At 39.9% G+C, this 22,198-nt stretch overlaps 2 protein-coding genes across 3 annotated transcripts; one reads left to right on the forward strand and one right to left on the reverse strand.

Moving 5' to 3' along the window:
- The first annotated feature begins 985 nt into the window (after positions 1 to 985).
- terfa (telomeric repeat binding factor a) lies at positions 986 to 12,517 on the forward strand. 2 transcript variants are annotated; one of them, XM_036577434.1, is made up of 12 exons: positions 986 to 1,156; positions 2,688 to 2,783; positions 2,881 to 3,005; positions 3,123 to 3,215; positions 3,354 to 3,494; positions 3,676 to 3,863; positions 5,778 to 6,440; positions 7,331 to 7,477; positions 7,689 to 7,781; positions 8,886 to 8,968; positions 12,100 to 12,140; positions 12,256 to 12,517. In XM_036577434.1, exons 1-12 carry the CDS (start codon positions 1,018 to 1,020, stop codon positions 12,412 to 12,414), a joined length of 1,968 nt encoding a protein of 655 aa, XP_036433327.1. In that variant the 5' UTR covers positions 986 to 1,017; the 3' UTR covers positions 12,415 to 12,517. The 2 variants fall into 2 exon arrangements, with proteins under 2 accessions (XP_036433327.1, XP_036433328.1); XM_036577435.1 differs by having other exon boundaries at positions 5,781 to 6,440.
- Positions 12,518 to 15,316: 2,799 nt separating this feature from the next.
- On the reverse strand, positions 15,317 to 22,163 carry LOC118812425 (ras-related protein Rab-19-like). Its single transcript, XM_036577438.1, has 3 exons — positions 21,483 to 22,163; positions 16,836 to 17,019; positions 15,317 to 16,316 (listed from the first exon to the last, which is right to left on the reverse strand). Exons 1-3 carry the CDS (start codon positions 21,675 to 21,677, stop codon positions 16,033 to 16,035), a joined length of 663 nt encoding a protein of 220 aa, XP_036433331.1. The 5' UTR covers positions 21,678 to 22,163; the 3' UTR covers positions 15,317 to 16,032.
- Between the last annotated feature and the right edge of the window lie 35 nt (positions 22,164 to 22,198).

A 22,198-nucleotide genomic window follows, 5' to 3' on the forward strand; every position in this document is an offset into this window, starting at 1 on the left:
TGGTGAATATTTGTAGCCTGTCTGTGGGGTAAGATGCTGATATTGTTAGTAAGACCTTTAGTTGAAATACTGGCTTTAAGTGTAGAGGCCGTGTAAAAAGTGTGAAGAAATAAGTGCCCCGGTTGTCATGTATTACGTACCTATTACACAGGAAGTAAAGGAGGAAAGTGTTTTTTTTTCTTTGCTTTCGTATTTCTATAGTTTTGTTATTTTTACCCTCATAAAAATAGGGGGGGCTGTGAAAATCCTGCACAGTCAACAGACAACCTGTACTAAACTGGAGGTAACCACATTTTCCTGGTCAACATCCAACTGATTTACATTCACAATGTGACTAAGCTCAAGAAGGCTCATGTAGGACTGAAAGAAGGACGCTCCTGGCCCGGACTGGACATCATCAGGGAAAAATACCATCATCAAACACTTATATTGACTCTCAGAGTTGCCATTACGCAAACCAGGACCCTTACTGAATGTGTTTTGCCCAAATGCCCAAAAATGTGCGATCACTTTCTAAAATTAGAGCTGTAGGGCAGTTTATTGTTTGGGTCATTCTACCATCGCAATGGTCAGCAGGGTCACACTGTTACGCTGACTGTTACACTGACCAGCACAAGTTGTAGCACCACTGACAAAATTAATTATAATTCGAGATACAAAAGTAATTCATAAATACCATCCTGTTTTTTTTTTTTGTTTGTTTTTTTTGTTTTTTTTTAGATATTTTATGTTATAATATGTTATTTAACGCCACTCACAAAAAAGTCTTGGAAATAGAAATCAGCCAAAAACAGGCATCCGCTAATTCGTCTGTAAAGAAATCGGCAGTAAAAAAAATCCCGAGCGGTGTTTTTATCAGCGTCCTGCCTTAAGAGGGGTCTCACTGCCCCCTCCTGTGCTGCAGGAACACAGCGCAGAGGCCTGACTCCTGTGTTTTTGTGAGCAGGCCGGTAGGCGGCGCTCTGTCCGAACGGAGAGCGGGTTTCCCGCCACCACAGCGGAGAGAGCTGCTTAAACATGGCGGCGGCTGTGAAACAGCTCGGCTGTGAGAAGCTGATTAACAGATGGAACTTCGACTTTTACGCCTCCAGAGCTGTGGACGCGTTTCGAAATGCAGATTACAGCGGTTTCACTCAGTTCAGGGATCTTATCGAAGGTAGGTGGTGTGATGTTGGACTGTTTAACCGGAGCAGTTAACGCTTCCTGTGTTGTGGAGTTGTGGAGTGTTTCTCCTTCGCTCACAGCAACAAACTGACAAGGTTAGCTAACCTAACTAACACACCAAACACGGAGAGAAACCACAGGAATAACATCTTATGTTTTGAATCAGCTCATCGATACATACTGTTAAATGTTATGCAACGTTATTTGAGGACTTGAAGAAACAGTGCAGCCTTGGATAGCTTGGTAACCTGTAAGTGTAGATTAACTACTTAATTACCCTGATTAATTGCGAGGTTTGCTTCTGCCCGTCATGGTCGGTAACTTAGCTACAGTGTTAATATGAAGCAGCCTGTTTGAAGGGGGTTCCACTTTTCCACTCTGTTTCCATTTTTCACAATTTCTGCATAAGTACATTGATGTAAACAAAGTCATTCAGAGTGGCTGTGTCCTACACTCAGAATTGTTATGTGTGTATATGTATACATGTATGTATGTGTGTGTGTGTGTGTGTGTGTGTGTATATATATATATATATATATATATATATATATATATATATATATATATATATAATGCACATACCGATCAGGCATAACATTACGACCACCTCCTTGTTTCTACGACGTGGTGGTGTGTTAGTGTGTGTTGTGCTGGTGCGAGTGGATCAGACACAGCAGTGCTGCTGGAGTTTTTAAACACTGTGTCCACTTACTGTCCACTCTATTAGACACTCCTACCTTGTCAGTCCACCTTGTTGATGTAAAGTCAGAGACGATAGCTCATCTGCTGCTGCACAGTTTGTATTGGTCATCCTCTAGTCCTTCATCAGTGGTCACAGGACACTGCCCACAGGACACTGTGGGTTGGTGGGCTATTCTGAGTCCAGCAGTGACACTGAGGTGTTTAAAAACTTTAGCAGCACTGCTGTTTCTGATCCACTCAGACCAGTGCAACACACACTAACACACGACCTCCACATCAGTGTTACTGCAGTGCTTGAGAATGATTCACCACCCAAATAATACCTGCTTTGTGAGGGTCCAAAAGGGGGCTAACAAAGTATGCAGAGAAACAGATGGACTATATATATGGCCCGAATTGGCAAAACATTAAGCTTTAAATGTTTATTTGGCGTTTATTTATTACTATTGAAGGTTTCTGTTTTTACTGACGGTGTAATGATACACATTTTCAGATCCGATACAGTTTTTGTTTCTGAGATCAAGATTTAGTCCAATTTTTTTATATTTTTGGCATAAAACTTGCTTCTGCAGATATAAAATACTGTAAAACAGTATTAAAAATCATTTAATATTTTATTAATACTGTGTTGAAGCAGTAGACCTTTACACCAATATTAGTAGCCTTTAATAGGCTGTCCAGCAGCAACAAAGCAATAGCCATAGCAGTTGTAAAGAACATGGGCTTGTCAACTGGTCAGTTCTTTGTAGCAGGAAAGATCAAGGAGATGTATAGCACATTCATTGACTAACAAGGTCTTATCTTTCAAAAAATGAATACAGCCTTGGTGGTCAGACCCATCGATGGATGCAGTGACATGAAGATCAAACTGCGTTTAATGCAGTTTCTCTCACAGATAAATGATGGGGACAAACCTGGTGAGCCTGTCAACTCAAGATACTGTTTGAAGTAGATTTTTTTCCCCTTTCATTTAGTCTAAGGTTCCTCTTTGCTCATGTTCTGTTCATTTTGCAGATGTTAGATTTCAGAACCACTTAACCCCGCTGGAGTCGGCCTTGAAGACATTTGAAGATATCTGTACAGAAACAGAGGTTTTGCAAAATGACTTGGAGAAAGTACACACCTCGATCAGAGAAATGGTGAGATTGTTTCTTAAGCAGTTGTGAATTGTGATGAGCTCAAAAGTGAAATGTTTCCAGTGCCTTATGGCACTGTTTGAGATTGTGTTTAAATAGAAATCTCTGTTTGTATTGCAGCTTGTTATCGTTTGCATCAAGAATGAACAGTTTCAAAAAGCTGGAGACATGCTGCACAGATACTTTCCCAGAGGAACAGATTCCGCCGGCAAGGTAAATTGGCTTTATAGGTCATGTTCTTGTGATAAATGCTTAAAGTAATGGGAACAGTTGTTCAGTGTGTTTCGTCTTTCTCGTTAGAGTGATGGATAATGGTCAAAACCGAACTTTCGTCTTCATCCTGTTCTGTAGAAAAAGCTGCTTGAGGATCTCATCAAAAGGAGATGCAGCAGACACGCAGTGATTAAGTCAGCGTCATACAGTGAATTCAAACAGGACATGCTGGACTTCATTGAGAAACTCTACCCTCTTCCAGAACCATTCTTGGTCAAGGTCAGACTTCTTGGGTCTTAATGGATACTAATCCCAGCTGTAGAAACACATTCTGCTGGCTGGATAACTTGATGATAACAAATTATGATTTATAGTGCAGCTCTAATCCATAATAACTTATTGGATCCTTTTATCATATGCTTAGTTGTGGTATTGTGGCATGTTATTGTTTTCATTAAAGATAGTCAAGTCGGCAAAACAAGGGCAGAGGATTGACGTTGGGGTTCCCAGAGCTGTTCGGGCAGCGCATGAACAATCATCCACACAGGACAGAGCCACGCAGAGCAAGCAACTGCCCAGTGAGCAGACAGTTGCAGAACATTGTCTGTTGAAGCCTGGACCAAACCTACCAGCCAGAAATGGCCACCGGTACTTTGGTTAATTGTCTTCGCTCTCATTTATAGTTCATGTGTCTTGCACTAAGCAAAAGTCAGAGACCATGTATTTGTTTATTTAATTTCCAGTGAAAACGGCAGTTAAGCGTGAGTTGTTCCTTTTTCATTGTCAGAAAAAAGCAGGAAACTTAGATTTGACCAAAAGCACACAGTACATACATACTTCACAGAAGAATGCAAACACAGCGCTTCAAGCTACAGGGTTTCACGCATAGCTGCATTCAAAAAGTGTCACAATGCACTTCATAGCATAACACAAGCATGAACTTCATTCTGAGCATGAGCAAGTCGGCGCTATAATGACAGCCAAGTCTGTCCAAGCGGTGTTGTACCGCCACCGTGCTTTCTCTGCCGCCATAGCAGACGAGCAGTTGAGACTTACGAAAAGATGGCTTACATAAACATAAATATGATGCCAACAGAAAGGGTCTCCTCTACTTGTTTATGTTTAGCGCTGCAGGCCCTAGTAGTGCCCATCTTCTGCGCTGCAGTAAAACATCTTTAGCTCCCGCACTTGTAGCTTGGAACATTGTCACAACATTGCAGTGTTTGCTGGGAAGGTGTTTAAGCGTTTCTAAAAACTGCCTTTCATGCCTTCCATGTAATAAAACTCAACATAGAGTAGCTACTGAGCTTCTCAACTAATACATCGCATCATGTATGGGTCTGAGGTTATGCGGCTAGACCCTTGTTGTTGAGGCTGTTGGAATAACAGTAGATCCCTCTTTGATTTGTCCTCTGTCGTCTGCTTCAGAACTGAACGTTTTAACCGCCACTGTAACATCAGAACGCACGGTGAGTTTGTACAGAAGGGCCGAGCATTAGCGTTCACTAACTTGCGTTGTGTGCTATCAAATATCTCTGTATTTAATTAGTCCACTCTACTTTTGTGCAGCTTCTGCCACTCTAACTGTTCTGTTCTTCCAATCTTAAAATTAAAATCTTAAACAACTTACAGCCGTGTCTTGCCAACAGAAGGTGCTCCCAAGGAGTCACTGACATTATGGTCCCCTACAAACACTGTAACGTTCACACAAGTAACTACCAAAATTCACCTTAGCGGTCTTGCAGATTTCTTTCACTTGTATGTAAAACTGATAATGAAATGGAGATATAAGATCCAATTGCATAACGAAGCGGGAAGTCAGTGGAAAATAAGTGAAAAAACTGGAGTTTAAAAAATATTAAAAGATACAGAGAAAATGGTACTTAAAGCCTCTGAGTGAGAGTGAGAGAGAGGGGAAAAAATCAAGCTCCACTCTTGCTTCAGATCTGAAAAATTCACAGGTGTTTCTGTCCGTCCTTCCACTGTGAGAAGACAACTTGTGTCTGAAAAGATGTGTAGCTGTCAAGAAGTTGTTAAATAGAAGATAGACTAAAAAAGAAGAAAATTTGTAATAGAACACCGAAACTAGACATGTGAGATGTGGAGTAAGGTTTTATTGATTGATTGGAGTGCAGAAAGTGCAACCAGCACTAATTTTTGAAGTTGTTTACAAGAATAATGGAAAGATCTCCCTGTAGATATTATTTTTATTCATTATAAATGATTATACAATATTTATTTCTCTATTTATTTGTTTAACATTTGCAAAAAAATCTCTAACAAGAAAAAAAAATTATTATAAAAATACATGAATAAAATAATGGCATAATGGGCTGACATCCAGGCTGCTACCTGTCATTGTGCAGTTTATGCATTTACAATTCGTTGGTTGTTGGTGTTAGGTTCTGTATAATTGGTCTAAATCTCGTTTTTTCATCAGTCATGCAGTGACCCATTACTCATGCTATATTAAGGAAAGTGTATAGTTGTGTAATTTCCAATCATATATTGCCCACACCTACAATGATCTATGTTTTCTCTCCTTGTCTTTCTCTTCTTTAGCAGTGCTCAGCCCACCTGTCCTTCGGTAACAGTGCCACTTAGTCTGAACAGACTCAGGACTGTTTATCTAGAACTTGCCAAGATTTTTTCAGTTTCAGCTTCCTTCTCTCAGCTGGAGGAGGAGGTGCAGAAGGAGGCAGAGCAGGAGAGCGGAATAGACCTTGAACTAAATGAGCTTAATCTCAGGCTTTCTGAGACTCCAGTGGATGTGTTTTTGCGTCAGGATGAGGAGAATGGGAGTGCAGTTGAAGAAAGATCCTCTCAGGCACAGCCCAATAGAGATGACCACAGCATAGACCAGCCTGTGGAACAGGAGAAAGAAAGGCCAGGAGACCTAACAGTAACAGGTAGCATCATGGAGACTTCAGGAAGTGGCTCCATTTTAGCTCCATACCAAGTCAGGGAGGTGAATTCAGCTACTCCAGAAAGCACAAATGCACATCCACTTGAAAACAGCAAGAGAAGTCCAGGTGCTGCTGTGTCTGCCATCACGGTAGCACAGCTAGTGATTGAGGAGGATAGTCAGCCCAGTGATATGGAAGCCACCGATTGTCAACAGACTCCCAGCCCCCTGAAAACAGGATCCAGTGAAGATGATCCGCTTCGGTCATTGCCCATAAACTCTACACCAGTCAGGAAAAAACGCAGACCGGCTTCCAACAGGTAAACCTGTTTTCTGTTTGCAGTGAGCAGTGTTGTATCAGTGGTACATCAGCTGTTATAATAAAAAAAATAGATAAAAAATAAAAAATTAGTGATGGGTGATATGCAGAATCTGGTGGGGTTTTTTTGTTTGTTTGTTTGTTTGTTCGTTTGTTTTTTTTAAACTAACTGTTTTCCAACCTCTCTTTATCACTCACAATTAAACAGGTTTATTTGTTTTGTAACAGTACATTTAAAACATATAAATTACACCTGTTCTGACTGAATGTCCTGTATTGCACCTCATTCAAAAAGCAGTCTGGGCTGAAACACTGTAACTTTAGTGTGAGTGGACAGAGCTAACTGCTGTAAATGGAGTTGGAGGTTACATATTAATGTAAAAATGTCTGTACAGTGATGCTAATAGGAACCAGGGCTCCAAATGACTACAGTGTAGTCCAAATGACTGTAAATAAAGCCATTTGAATTACTATCCAGAATGACTAGTGAACCTACACATGTCTTTTGTGTTGAGGATGGTAAAATTATGGTAAACCTGAAAAAAATACTACAGTTTTGCTTTTAGAATACATTTCGTGTACATCTCTGCTATGAAATGTATTTAAAAAATATTTTCAGATAAGGATTTAACCTAAATTGTCAGTCGTAAAACAACGTCTCAGACTTCAAGCAGCTTATTTAAAACCATGTCATGTAACTTTGACTCATTAAACTCCTCAGTTGCCAGGTTCCTATCTCCGCTGTGTTTTTGACTTTGTTAGTTTCTCTAGAACAGAAATTTTGAAAAGAATTAGTGGACCTTTTCTTGAAGTAAGCTGTTCGGTATCCTCATTTAAGTAATTATGATTACTATGGGAAATAAATAAGGGAAGTGCTGTTTTTTTCCACAGGAGGAGTATTCCTAGTGAACCAGAGCCTGCGTCCCCCCAGCAGCCAACTGAGCCACAGAACTGGTCCACCCCTATGAAGGGGGCATCCCCCAGCCCCTCGTCTTCTGAATGCACACCTGATGAACTCCACAAACAGACCCTGAAGATGTGAGACTCATTAAACAGCTTTTTAGACTGCCAGTTTATTGTGTCTTACCTTTCATTCTCACTGTTTATCAAGTGACGACTTTATTCCATTAATATGCTCAAAAAAAAACACTTGGGCAATAGTTTAGAGGCCTCATCAAAAGGCACAAAAATCCTCTGTTCTTTGGTTAGTTCAGTTATTCTGTATTTGCTGTTTGGATGTGTCCTTCAGGAGGCGCAGAAATAGTGAAAGCGGAAGTGAAGAGGGCATCGTGATGGACTCTCCTGCCTCAGCTAGAAGACCTAACCAGTCCACCTATAGAAGGTTTGTATCTGTGCTGAAATCATAGCTGCTAGTGTTAATAAGAATACCTTGGTCTCCATATATCCATGATTTGTGTGCTGTAGTGCTTATGGAGAAACCAGGCCTCACCAGTAATACCAAGATTTTAACATTTATTCAAAGACTGTAAACCAGTAACTATACAGGGTTATAAATGCTTGTTCATTTTTTAAAGATTGGTGTGAAGGATAGTAAAACATCTAGAAGAGAAGGCTTATGCTACCTGCTGGCTGCATTAAAAACATTTTGATTTTCTGTTCCTTTCACTGTTTGGAGATTTTAATGGATTAAATGTTACTGAAAGCTGGAACTTTTTGTGAAACAGTCTTGAGACTGTACAAGCGCAGTAGCTACAAATACAACATAATAGCAGAATATCTTCCTGAACCATATAGATCAGTCAAAATTAAAATACAGTTAAATTACAAAATCCTTGTCTCAGTGCTGGTGCTGCTTCATAGCATGTATGTGAGTGACTTCATCTGTGTAACAAACTTTGTGGTCCATTTTGGGAAAACTCAAACTATTTCTGTCCATTACAGTCAGTTAATAATTTGAGTCATTGACATAGTGTCAGATCTGACTGAATCTGGGAGAGAGAAGGTGTGTTGTACGACCTGTTTTGCACACCACCTTTAGGTCATTGTAAACCTACATTTTGAATGCAAACAGCAGGGGGTGGTCTATTTTCCTTCCCTATTCACATTTTCCTCCTGCTAATGTTCTCCCAGTGTAGAGAGTATGGAGAAAATGTTCTACCACCCAGACCAAGTAAATGGTTGAAAGACTTCTAAAGCAAATCTGTTTCATGATTTTAAATATGTTTAGTATGGATATGGGCGATGCAAGACTAAATATGTTGAGTAGCAGCAGTATCAAAAACCTCCAATACAGTGCAACATCTGCCTGGACATCCACGAGAACCACAGAGTTGTGTATCTGGATGAGACTATTTATCAGATGACTGCTGTGTTTGGTGAAAAATGATTCAGCCTGTAATTTTCTGTGGGTAGGAGGAATTTTATTATTTTTTTTAACTTTGTTTCATGTTCGAATAGGGCTTAATGTAAGCTTTTATCACTACAGGTTGATGAACGTGACAGGCCAGCGGGAACTATGGAGTGATGAAGAATCCCTGTTTGCTCCCTCCACCTCTACGTCTGCCCGAGGTACAAAATCTCTTTGGATGCTTTGTGCGTTTTGAATTTTTCTACTACTAAATGTAAATGAAAACAAAATGCAATGATGTGCAAATCATTTAAACCCTGTATTTAATTGAAAATAATATAAAAGACAACATATCCAATGTCAAAACTGAGAAATTTTGTGTTTTGAAAAATATTTGCCCTTTTAGAATTTGATGCCAACAACGCGTTCTAAAAAAGTTGGAACAGAGGCAACAACAGGCTGGTAAGGTTGTGTAATGCTAAAAAAAATATATAAATAAAAACACCTGGTGGTTGATTGGCAACAGGTCAGTAGCATGACTGGGTATAAAAGAGAGGCTGAGTCTTTCAGAAGAAAAGATGAGGAGGGTTTCACCGCTCTGTAAAAGACTGCGCAATCAAATAGTGCAACAATTCAAGAATAACGTTTCCCAACGTAAAATAGCAAAGAATGTTTGCTTTGTATCATCTACGATACATAATGACATTAAAAGATTGAGAGAATCCAGAGAAATCTCTGTATGCAAGGGACAAGGCCAAAAAAAAGTATTTGCTGGCCATGTTTTTCGGGCCCTCAGGCAGCACTGCATTGAAAGCAGACATGATTCTGTAGTGGAAATCGCTGAATGGGCTCAGAAACACTTCTGAAAACCAGTGTCTGTGAAAACAGTTTGTCGCTGCATCCACAAATGCAAGTTAAAACTCTAAAACGCAAAGAAGAAACAATATATAAACAGGATCCAGAGACGCTGCCAGCTTCTCTGGGCCTGAGCTCATTTGAAATAGACTCGGAGCAAGTGGAAAAGGCCGACGGATCAACATTTGAAATTCTTTTTGGAAATTATGGACATCAAGACCACTCAGCTTGTTATCAGTGCGCAGTTTCAAAAGCCAGCATCCGTGATGGTATGGAGGTGCGTTAGTGCACATGGCATGGGTGACGTGCACATCTGTGAAGGCACCATTAATGCTGAACGATATATATGTGTTTTGGCAACATATGCTGCCATCCAGACAATGTATTTTTCAGCGAAGGCCTTGCTAATTTCAGCAAGACAATGACAAACCACATTCTACATGTATTACAACAGCATTGCTCCATATTAAAAGACTCAGGGTGCTAAACTGGCCTGCCTGCAGTTAGGGCTGGGCGCTAAAACGATAACGATAATTATCGCGATATAACTTTTCCTCGTTAGAGCGATACGACGTTCGATAAATGTTCGATATAATACACCATTCTCACACTTCCATGTTCTAGCAAAAGCCCTGGTGGCATTTTCTACTGCACGGAAAGCGACACTACTCTGCTGTCGCCAGGAGAGGGCGAACTTCCGAGTTTTTCTACATGATTAGAGAGGGAGGGGGCCACAAGTAAGATGAGTCTTTAGCAACGGCTGAAACGCGGAGTTACACATTCCCTGTTTGATAGGAGCGACCGGCGATCTGTTCTCCTGTGACCGAGTGTGAGTGACGAGGTCAGTGGTGTAACTGTACTGTCCTGAAGCGAACTCACCTCTTTACTAACATCCTAACCAGCTTTAGCAGTGTTAAATGACAATCACACTCCTCACAACTAAAGCGCTGTTACAGCGCTCGGACAGTCATAATTTAGTATTAGTGCATTCCCAAGCAACGAAAGTGAAAGAAAGAAGTGGGTTCATGTAAATTACAGCCCTGATTTAAACGAAAGTAAACTGAGGAAGCTGTGAGGCATTGGAGAGCGGGAGAGCGCTGTCTTTTCAGGCTAGCTGTTTTTAGCAGCTGGCTAACTTGAAGCAGCGTTCCGTCACTCCACAACACGGAGAACTGATGATACTGTACATCAAACATGGCACAGAAGCACCGCTTTCAGTTTAAACGTACCTAAAAGGAGGACTCTGTTTGTCTGGCGTTGATGTTTTGCCGTTCACCACTTAAACTTCTACGATAGTATAGAGAAATCCAGTCGTTGCTAGCTGGTGTCTGAATACTGTGATGTTGTTTGTAGTGGGGTAGCCGAGCGCTCGACACCAGCTAAAAATGATCTGTTTTCTTTCTTAAATCATGACTATTACAAAATAGCCATGCTTTTCCAGCTGGTAAAAACAGCTCACCAGACACTTTCTCCCACTCTCCCATGACAGATTTGTGAAATGTTCCACTGTTTGGTGAGTGTTTGTCGTGTTCCGACCATAAAGGATAGTTTAAAACAGCAATTAACCACCCAGGAGCAAAAATCTGCTTTCAAACTTGAAATAAATAATGATTTGACATTTTATCGCAGTATGTATCGATATCAAACCATATGAATTCTGTTTATCGTGATAACATTTTTGGCCATATCGCCCAGCACTACCTGCAGTCCAGACCTGTTACCCACTGATAACATTTGGCGCATTATGAACTGAAAAATACAACAAAAGAGATCCTGAACTGTTGAGCAGCTGAAATCCTATATCAAACACAAATGGGAAAATATTTCACTTTCAAAACTACAGCAATTGGTCTCCTTAGTTCCCAAACGCATACTGCGTGTTGTTAAAAGAAAAGGTGATGAAACACAGTGGTAAACATGCTCCTGTCCCAACTTTTTTGGAACGTGTTGTCTGCATCAAATTCAAAATGGGCATATATTTTTCAGAAAACAATTAAATTTCTCAGCTTCAACATTTGATATGTTGTCTTTGTAGTATTTTCCTTTAAAAATATGGTTCACATGATTTGCACATCATTGCATCCTATTTTTATTTACATTCTGCACAGCATCCCGACTTTTTTGGAAATGGGATTGTGCATTCATCCCCTTCAAACGGATCGCACTTTCAGAAGGAATGGGCAGGTTGCCTTTTTTTTTCCGAAAATTAAGCCCACCTCAGTGATTTAATCTTACTAATCAGGAAAAGGAGAAAAAAAATCATAGTATTTTCTTTTGACGATGGTGATATTTAAAATGCTTAGAAGGCATCAAGAAGTAATGATATGCGAAAAAAAAAAAAAATACAGCTTCATATAGCATTTTTTTTGTATCATTACGTTATATAAGTGTATTACCCTGGGCTCTTCGAAAAAAAAGAGATTCTGCAAATGCAGATGTAACTTCAGTTCACTAAAATGGGCCACACTTTCCAACCACCCCCCTCCTTTCTTTTTAGGACAAGGCTCATCAAGCAGTGACAGCCAAGGCAAAAGAAAGGTGAGACAACGGATAAGCTAATATGGCTTTAATTATGGTTTTATGGCTTGCTCTGTTAGGGGTATGGTGTTTACTTTGAGACTTGTTTAAACTGTTTGCGGTCTTTCTGTTGCAGATGTGGACCAACGAAGAGTCAGACTGGGTGAAGCAAGGAGTGGCTCGTTATGGAGAAGGCCGATGGGAGAAAATCAAGTGCTCGTTCCCTTTTAAAGGCCGCACAGCGGTGAATATCAAAGATCGTTGGCGTACAATGAAAAAGCAGAAGTTGGTTTAAGACTGTGGTTCCTAATTTTGGTCTCTTGGTCTCTTGATCCAAATACTCAGGCAATTAACAAGCCTTTTCACTAAAATGTGCAGGGCAGGAGTTTTCCAGCACCCGTTTTGGGTGTAACCTTTTTTTGGGATTTTCCCTCAGTGGTATTTGTCAGTTTGACGAAAGTTCCCAATCGTAAAAAAAAGTTTCCCTTGTTCTGTAAAACACAATTTGTTCCATCACACTGTTGGAATAGTGTGAGCAAATAAGGCATCAAGCCACTTAAATTGTATATTATTTGCATTAAATAAAATTTTTAGTTTCATTTGCATTTGAAGTTGTCTGTTCAGATTTATGTAAAGACGCTTTCTTGTGCAGTTTAAACACTGCAGCAGGGAATTTGGCAATGGCAATTTTTTGGATCTTGTAGGAAAGTAAATTAAAAACGCATTCTAATAGCCGTTACATAACGAGACTTTAATTTTGATCTTTAATGTATACAAGCAAACTGTCTTCATTTGCCAAAATTTAAGATAAAAATTTAAAAGATAACCCTGTGAGCAGTGGAGTTTAATTTTTGCATATGTGAATTTCTTTCATAAACAGCTTACATTATTTCACTATAAAAACTAGGGATGCATCAATATTGCACTCAAAAAAATGCACCAATACCAACACCCGCACAGCTATGACATAAGCTTAGCGTGCACTGCTGCGCTAATGAATAAATACAAATACAGGTCTGCTCACTCAGAAGGGTTACTGACTCTGTCAATCGGACACAAAGCCGTTGGGCATTTTTAAAAAAAGGACCGTTACAAACCTTTAGAATTAAAACTCAATGGTTTTCCTGTTGAAAGACAGATGAGGATCAAAACTATGAAATGGGCTTTACTTACAGCTGTACAGAAGTGCTTTTCTGATGTGAACAAAGTCCAGTATTCTCCACTGTAGCACTATTTAATCAAAGGTAATGTTAAATAATACAGCATAGCTAGCTAATGTGCTTCTTTTAAAGTCAGCTAAATTTAATGATGTAACTGTTAGGGTTGCACACATTTACACAAACAAATACTTAATTCTACGTAGGTCACTTAGTATAGTACTGGACTCGGCATCAGCGTCTACTAAAATTTGTGCTTGTACTTGGTCTGAAAGAAATGGTATTGATGCATCACTAAAAATAAAACTGATAATTAGAAACCGTAATGGTCAGCTTTCAATTAATTTGCTTCAACATGTTTATTGCTGTGAATTATTGTAACTGCCATGAGAGCTAAAGTACCGTTTACAAATTACACCGCAAGAGGTGATCATCAGGGTCTCATGGGGCCAGCAGAACACAAATGATGTGCAAAACTTGAGTGGCCATGATTTTTTTTAATTGATATCAGATCTGCCAACCTAACATTTGTGGACTTGTCTAGTTGATGAACTTGCAAACTAAATTCCACAGCAATCACTCCTGTATTTTAGTATCAAATTGCACCAGAATTTCATGTTAAAATAACAGAATTGTGTCGTAGTAATGATGCCGCTGCCACAAGGAGACTAAACTTGTCACCTTTCACTGCTCCTGAGTTTTCATGTCTGTTAAAAGTCACAGTAAACTGGATATGCAGGATGTGTATCTCGGGCTCAGTAACACTTTTTGGTGTCTATACAGAAACACATTACCACAGATTATACACACTGTACTAATAAAGCTTTAAGGTTGGGTACTTCAAAATGTCTCAAAAGCACAAACAAGGGCTCCAGAGTGGTGCAAGTGTTGGCCCAATCATCAGGAGACCATGTGATGATCCTTGGAGATGCCACAGCCATCCAGATGGCCTCACCCTCTCTAGGTGGGTAGGATGGTCCTCCCTCTCTCCATCACTCAGCACAGTGCCATCCAGCATGGGCGCTGGTAGCTGACATAACTGAATTGGAGGGTTAGTGTTCACCTCCAAACGTGTTGAGCTGCATAATGTTGTTGCATCAGTGGCAATTTGAAAAATGCACCAGTGCTTCACGTGTCTGAGGAGGCATGTCCTAATCTTCACCATCCCAGCTTAGTCTCAGCTGATCTCATGAGAAGGTTAATGTACATTTCTGTTGGGTGGCATGCAATGTGAAAGTTCTCTGTAGTGGAAAGATATGAGGAACATATGCATGAAAAGAGTCAGAAAAACAATAGAGGCTTGGGGTTTTGTCTTAAGATGAATAGTTATGAATTACGGGGGCGCATGGTTTAATTATGGGTTCCATCTTTTTGATTCTTCTTTTGCGTTAACAAAGAAATTGCCTTCTTTTTTTATTTTGTTTGATGCATCTCTGTGCATCTCCCAAACCATTATGTTCATCCTTCATCCATAATCAGTAGTAGTGGCCACAGACGTAAACATGTATATGACAGGAAGGATCATATTTTTCTAAACAGTGACCTCTACGGTCAGTGGTGAACAAACCTTGCCCTTAAAAGTTACTATAAGATTCGGGTGCTTTGCTGTCTCTGCCTGAGATTCATTCATGTAGAGGTGAGTGCTATTTGATAATGTCCTCACCAGAGCTTGAGCTACAGTGTGAATCTGATGGAGATTTAAAGCTGCGCACATTCACCTTCCACTTTATTAAAAATACTTACCTTGTATGTCCACTCAGTGGTCACTTTATGTGCTCCATATACAGTGGCATGCAAAAGCTTGGGTGACTGTTTAAATGATGTTTTGTGAAAATAAGTAAACATCTCAACAGAGAACACACTTATGCACATTTTAATGACCAGTTTATTTCAACTGTTTATTTGCTGAATTTAACATATTCAAAAAAATAAATTATAAAATGCAGCCTGTGCAAATGTTGTGGCACCTTTTCAATTGTATGTTCTATTTTGTCTAATATGTTAAACTCAGCAAGTAAATTAGAAATTGTGCATTAAAATTCGCAGAAAAATGCCTCATTTAAGTTTGTTCCTTGGAAAGAATATCGCTTAGAAAAAAACACATTCAAACATTTGTACATGACTGTATGTCTACGATGTAAGCGTACAGTTACAGACTGTAGCCCATTTGTTGTTGAGCACGATTTGCCCCCCACAGCACTCAAACCTATTCATCACTGGTCAGTTTCTGACCACAGGATATTATTTGAGTGGTGGACCATTGTGTGACCAACATTTCAGTGTCACTGCTAGGCTAAGAGTGGTCCACTACCCAAAAATATCCAGCGAAGAGCAGCTCTGTGGTCAGAAACTGACCATTGATGAAGGGCAAGAGGACAGCTAACACAACAGTCTCTAACTGTGCACCAACAAGGTAGCGGTTTCTAATAAAGTGGCTGCTGACTATACAGTAGATCATCCCATAGGTGACTTCTGTCATATTTTCAGGTTTGACTGGTCAGATAAAAGAATCTTGTTTTTCAAAATAAGATGTTGTATCATTCATAAGCTTTAACTGGCAAAAACTGACCAATCACCATAAAAGGATTACACTCACAGTTTCAACCCAGTACTACAGATGCTGTAGGCATGCAGCCACTGAGAAGTCACTGTTACCACTTCCATACTGATCGATCAACCTTTTAGATGCTCAATGGAAAATGTAACATGTTGGCTAAGTTCTGCAAAAGTCTCTCATTTTAGAGTCTTTCCGTGTGTTAGCACTCGCACCCCTTTTTCGCAGGGGGTTGTGTGGGACAGTTAATGGGCCTGGAGCTGGAGCGCAGTAGGATACGTGGTGAATTGACCTGAGAATCGTCCTCTTTCACTGCCAGTCCGTTCCGTGCCAGCAGCTCGCGGGCCATCATCACAAAAGCTTCCTCTACGTTCTGGCTCTCCTTTGCTGAGGTTTCAAGAGCTACTAAAATCCCTCTCTCCTTTGCCAAAGAGCAGGCCTCATCGAAGTGAACCTGTCTTTCAGACTCCAGGTCACATTTGTTACCTGCAAAAGAGAGTGGACAGTGAGTGGTGAGGCGGCAGACCCGAAAAGACAACTGACAAAAGACATCAAGAACTACTAGTATGCAAGAGTTAAAAGAAGGCCTAGACTTCACTATGCTAAGACTGAGAGAGATATTAATCATATGAAGATGCCAAGCAGTTTCTCAGTAGTTCCCAGCAACAAAGCAATTAACTGCTCTAAATTATGTTCTGTGGTGACTAGGGGAGAGATTCAGCCTGCCTGTGCTAGTTAAGACTGTGTTAATATGTTACAAGACGTATAACTGTCAAAACACTAACTATTGCAAGGCTATGGCCCCTACGAATCCACATGTTCAAGGAGTTTACAGAGCAGCCTACAGAGCAGTACATGAAGTGGAAGAATGTGCCAAGGATTCCTCAGTTCTGCTATTAGACCGTTTCTTAGCACAGGCAGTGAGTTTCAGATAAGACAGAGGAAGCAGATCCTGTAACATTAAGAGTCAGTCTTGTTTCATGAGCACTGTGCTGTCGTTTTTACCTATCAGGGCTAGAAGGACGTTGGCGGCCCCGTACTTCTCCACTTCGTTGATCCAATGTGGGATGGAGTCAAAGGTGGCCTTGCGGGTGATGTCGTAGGCGATCATGGCTCCATGTGCACTGCGGTAGTAACTCTGGGTGATGGTACGGAACCGCTCCTGCCCTGCAGTGTCCCAAACCTGCATCTGTGACAGAAGATAGAGGGTCAGTCTTTACTCACAGAAGGCTTCAACTAGTGCTGGATGATATAGCATCTATGCTACCATACTGACATTGAGGTCACACCAAATTTAGTTTTAGGGGTACTGATAGATAACAAAACCTTCATTGCATTTGTTGTTAACTGCAACGTATGTATGCCATCAGGGGTGCTTACCATCAGGGGACTGTTTTGAAAGAAACTTCAAATCAGATTTTTTATTCTGGAGAATGTTTGCAGTACTGAGTAAGATTCCCTTTGGTGTAACAGAACAGAATGACACAGTCCAATCAAAACAAGCTAAGTCAGTTTGTAAAACATTATTTTTAACAGTCCTCAGGTTCATTAACTTTATTAATGCTTAAATTTAAATATCATCTGATACCATGAATTATTTGGAAAGATCATGATTTTTGTGAGTTTCATAAATACTGCTCTTCCACCCTCTACATTCTTACACCCTCTAATTTCATTAAAAAAAAAACATGCATCTCTGTAACTTTATAAAAGGAACTTTAATTAGTGACACTATTGTCATCCAATTTTTATTTTCTTATTTTCTTATTTTATTTTCTACTAACTTGTCTCACAGTTTTTGAGATACCAGCATCATTCCAACTTCAGAATGTTTGGTCTGATCGGGAAGGTGTGCTTGTATACATATAAATTACGATTTTATCATAGGAATGAAGGGGGTGCGAAAGTAGCACACCCATCTACTGTACTTCTGCTCAGCCGAAAGACACCATTTCGCACATACTATCTCAGGGCAGGCCCCTGAGCACAAATTCAATGTTGTTCTGACCCGCTCTCATCCTTTTGTCCTTTTTTCTCATCTCCATTTATTTGAGAAAAAAGTCTCATTTATTTTTGCCCCCACACAAACTCTATTATTTCTTTGCTCGCCAGCCACTAACCTGCATGCACTTACTTAGGGCAGGCACCTAAACGTTTATCAGGGGTTGGCATGAACTTGTTCACAAACCTCAGAAAATCAAAAAAAAAGCTGGAAAAATAATGGAGTCACAGGGTTTTGTTATGACGGAGTCAGTGTGAAACTAAACAGAACCCACATGTGCAGCTACAGGCACCTCTGATGTCACTTATGCAAAATCTAAATGAACTGTTATTTGAAATGCTGTCCTTCCTTCATCTACATGGTGGGACTGTCACATTGCAAATGCCATCAGCACTCAAGACAGCATGTGTAATTTTAGACTGGTGAAACATTTGACCAGTTGAAATAATCTGGAAAAATATTTGAGACTTTATTGAAAATCATTATGCTGAATAGTTTAAAACGTGAAATATCTCCTGTACTTGGGAGGAGTCATTTTTAGCCTGTGAATTGACATTTACACTGAGCATTATGTTAGACTGTGTTAAGGGTGCTTGGTAATGAAATGTGAGTAGATGCAGCATCATGTTGGGTCCCACCGAGATTTACTCACCCTCCTAACATCTCTGCTCATTAGAGAGGATGCAGCGCCATGGCAACCGAACACACCTGCTACCTGCACACTCTAGCCTGATTACTCTTTGGTTATCTCTGCATATTTTCATATGAGGCATAGTCAGGTGTGCTATTCTGATTGAGATATTGTTGTCTTGATCTTAACCGTAGCAATTCAAATGGCCAGACTACTATTTCATATGATGCCTACATGATTTAGCAGTTATCTTTCCAGATCAACCCCCATTTCCTTTCTTGATGTCACATCTTAGTGACTGAAGAATGAAGAAACTGGCATTATTTTAAAGTGCTTGTCTGCTGGGTGTCACTGAATTGGGTATTGTAACGATAAAGTGAGAGAGACTGTAGAATGAAGCTCTCCACTAATCTATCTTAGCATATTGTACACGCGTAATTCATCCCAGTCACAGTCTAGACTTCATGTAACATACAAGTTTTACATTATTGAAAATATTGACTGCAAACTTTTGAAATCAGTGTATTTGATCATGCATAAGTTGCTCAAATTAGAACATTTTAGGCATGATTATGGTATGAATGATGTATGGTTGTTGTTAGGGCTAAATGAGCTGAATAATTATATTATTTTTTAACTAAAACAAAAAATAAAACAGGATCTTTAAGCTGTGTGGTAATAAATGCTCTAATAAGAGTATTTATAAGAGTATTATTTAGAATGTACCCTACTGAGCAGGAAGTAAGTTCCTCCATTTCTGGAACAAATCTGTTACGTCATGTAACCTGAGAAAGCAGACACAACAGCCCAGAGGTAAAGCACTGTGCAGTGTTAGTGTTTGAGTGCTACAGAGCACAGAGGCGGTTTCACTGGTGTCACCAGGTCTTTTCAGGCCCAGGGGGGATTCAGGTATTATGAGGCGTCTGGTAATAGGTGAGACTTATTACTGTTTCAGCTGGTAATTACTAGAATATTTATAGTATTTCTAAATGAGCAAAATGAAAAAAACTGTAAAGGTAAAAGTACAATAAAAGCCATTTTAGTAAGAAATTAACTAAACAGTGGTCTTATCATTCAGGGCCTATGGCATACAGTCCCTTAATATCATACCATACTGGCCCACAGATGTGAGTACTAACTAGTTACATTTGCTTAAGTATCAGTTGAGTAGATGTGTCTTTTCCTGAGTATTTTACTTCTACTCAAATTTGTGAGGAAAGTAATATAATTTTCACTGAGTTAAATTTGAGTCATTAATAGTGAGTTACTTATTCCTGTTTTCTGTGTAATTTAATTATGTTTCATTGGTGACAGCATATGTACTGCTTTGTGATCAGTCACACCTCTGAATTTGAAGCTTTAGCATTTTATCTTAGACCAATATGATGCCCAAAAGGGGAAGAATAGTACCTAACAGACTTTAGTCCTTATACTGATACATGCTGGATGCACTAAGATGGTTCCACTACAGTTCTACAAGTTACTCAGCACTTAAGGAAATGTTTCAGCTGACACACTTCTACTTCTGCTTAAGTTGTTAGCTGTTAGGTTAGTTTTACTCCTGCAGTACTGTGCCAAAGTTAAAGACCTCCTTTCATGTATTTAATTTCCAGTCAAATGGCCATTAAGTACAAGTTATTCAATTTTCAGAGCCAGGAAAAAAGCCAGGAAACATATATTTAATAGAAAATCACACAGAGGCCTTAACAAATAAAACGTTTCAAAGCTTTCGGTACTTAGTGTGTCTTCTCTTGTGGTGTGGTCAGTTCATTGTTTTAAGAACACCAGCAGCTTCTTTGTTTGATTTGCAGATTTTCTTCTCTTTTGTCTATTTGCTTTTCTCAGTAACAGCTTCTTCACAGCTACACATCCTTTCAGACCCATAGTACTGAGTTGTCTTCTCGCAGTGGAAGGATGGACAGAAACACCTGTAGATTTTTTCTGATCTGAATCAAGAGTGGAGCTTGATTTTCTCCTCCCTCTTAAGGATGAAAGCTTTAAGTGCTGTTTATCTGATGGTGACAGTTTCGGTGGCCCCATTTTCTCTATGTCTTTTAATCATTTTTTGAACTCCAGCTGTGGAAACTACTGCTTTTAACTATCTTTGACTTTCCCCTTCCTGATGCAAGTGAATTATATTAAATATATCTCCTCCAAAATATCCTGAAAAAATGACTAAGCTGTACTAAAAAGCCATAAATAAACAAAAGAATGGCCTTTGTACTGTATATGAGTCATTATTTCAATGACGTGTAACCACACTTTTACTTAAGTATGTGTTTGGGCTACTCAACTCACCTCTGCTGGCCCATATGACCCGACGCCCCAACATATACTTGAATCCACACATTTCCTGTTGTGGAGATCCAGACACACGTCATAGAACACTAAGCATGCCGCACATTCCAATCTACCAGTCCCTGAGGTTTAACAAGTTCTTCAACTGCTCAGTCAAGTAGGTGAACCAAGTTAGCTTTTACCTAACCTTACCATTCACTGCTCACAGAAGGGTCATTAGAAGTGTATTGTACTATTACACAAATTTCGGGCTGCTGTCTGTTAATAGTGGCTTCCTGAAAATTGGTCGGTTAGGCTTAAGGTGAGTAGTGGGAAACAATGCAGGATGTGTGTTCAAGTAAACCTGCAGAGCACGTCCCCCCAGGCCACTGCTGGTCTGACTAGTTTATTTTCTGCTACCTCTCAATGACTTGACTGTACACCTGAATGCTGATAAGGATCTAACGATGCACAGCAAGTTCCTCCAGTGAAATTGTGTCCTTTCAATAAAGGAATCTACAGCATCTTTCAACCTAACCTCTATCTTCTGTGGGCAATTGATTACCACAAACAACATTTTTGCCACTTTTGTATTTAAAAAAGAAAAGGAAACCCACTGACTCAAAACTTCTAATGGGCAGTTGTTTCAGCCAGTTACCACACACAAAATGCTGGATTGTACCAGTTTCACGCATTAAAGCACTATAATGTCACATAAGCTGTAAATGAAAATTAAACTGACCTTTACTTTTTTGCCCTCTATATTGAGAGTCCGCACAGTGAAGTCAACTCCAATGGTGTTCTGTTGCCTCTCTGAGAAGATTCCAGTCTTAAAGTTCTGAACCACACAGGTTTTGCCTACATTTGTGTCTCCAATCAGGATAATCTTGAACAAGAAATCAAAGCAGTCGTCCTGTTCTAGTCCAGCCGGCTGCATGGTCAGTGGTGTGTGCCTTGTCAGTATGACTGGCCTAACTTTAGTGCAGCAATTGTCAGGAATTCACCATTAAAAAAGACCCACAATCATCCTTACGCAGTGTAGTGGTGTTGTAATAGTAGTTGAGGCCCTCCCTTGGCTTCTCAGTGACGTTCTCCCTCTAAACAGGGATTTTCTTTGTCACTTTGTAAATGTTCCTCCTCCGGTCTCCTTCACACAGGTGTATACAACAAAGAACTGCACCTGTAGAGTCTCAGTGCCTCTCAGTACATTCTCAAGTGTCCTCTCTTTCCATCTCCCATGGCAATGCACTGAGCTGAATAGACACAGGTCCTTCCTGAGATGATCAAAACAACTCTTTTACAAGAATTTCTGCTTCTGTCCTCTTCATATCCTGCTCCATGTACCTGTTCCTCCTGAGAGACTCGTGCTCTCAGCAGCTTCAGTTTTCTCTTCCTCCTGCTCACTCCACCCATCTTCCAACCATTCGCGCTCTTTATCTAATACTGTTCCTGCCCAGC

The sequence above is a fragment of the Colossoma macropomum genome, unplaced genomic scaffold, assembly GCF_904425465.1.
Source record: "Colossoma macropomum unplaced genomic scaffold, Colossoma_macropomum, whole genome shotgun sequence".
NCBI lineage: Eukaryota > Metazoa > Chordata > Actinopteri > Characiformes > Serrasalmidae > Colossoma > Colossoma macropomum.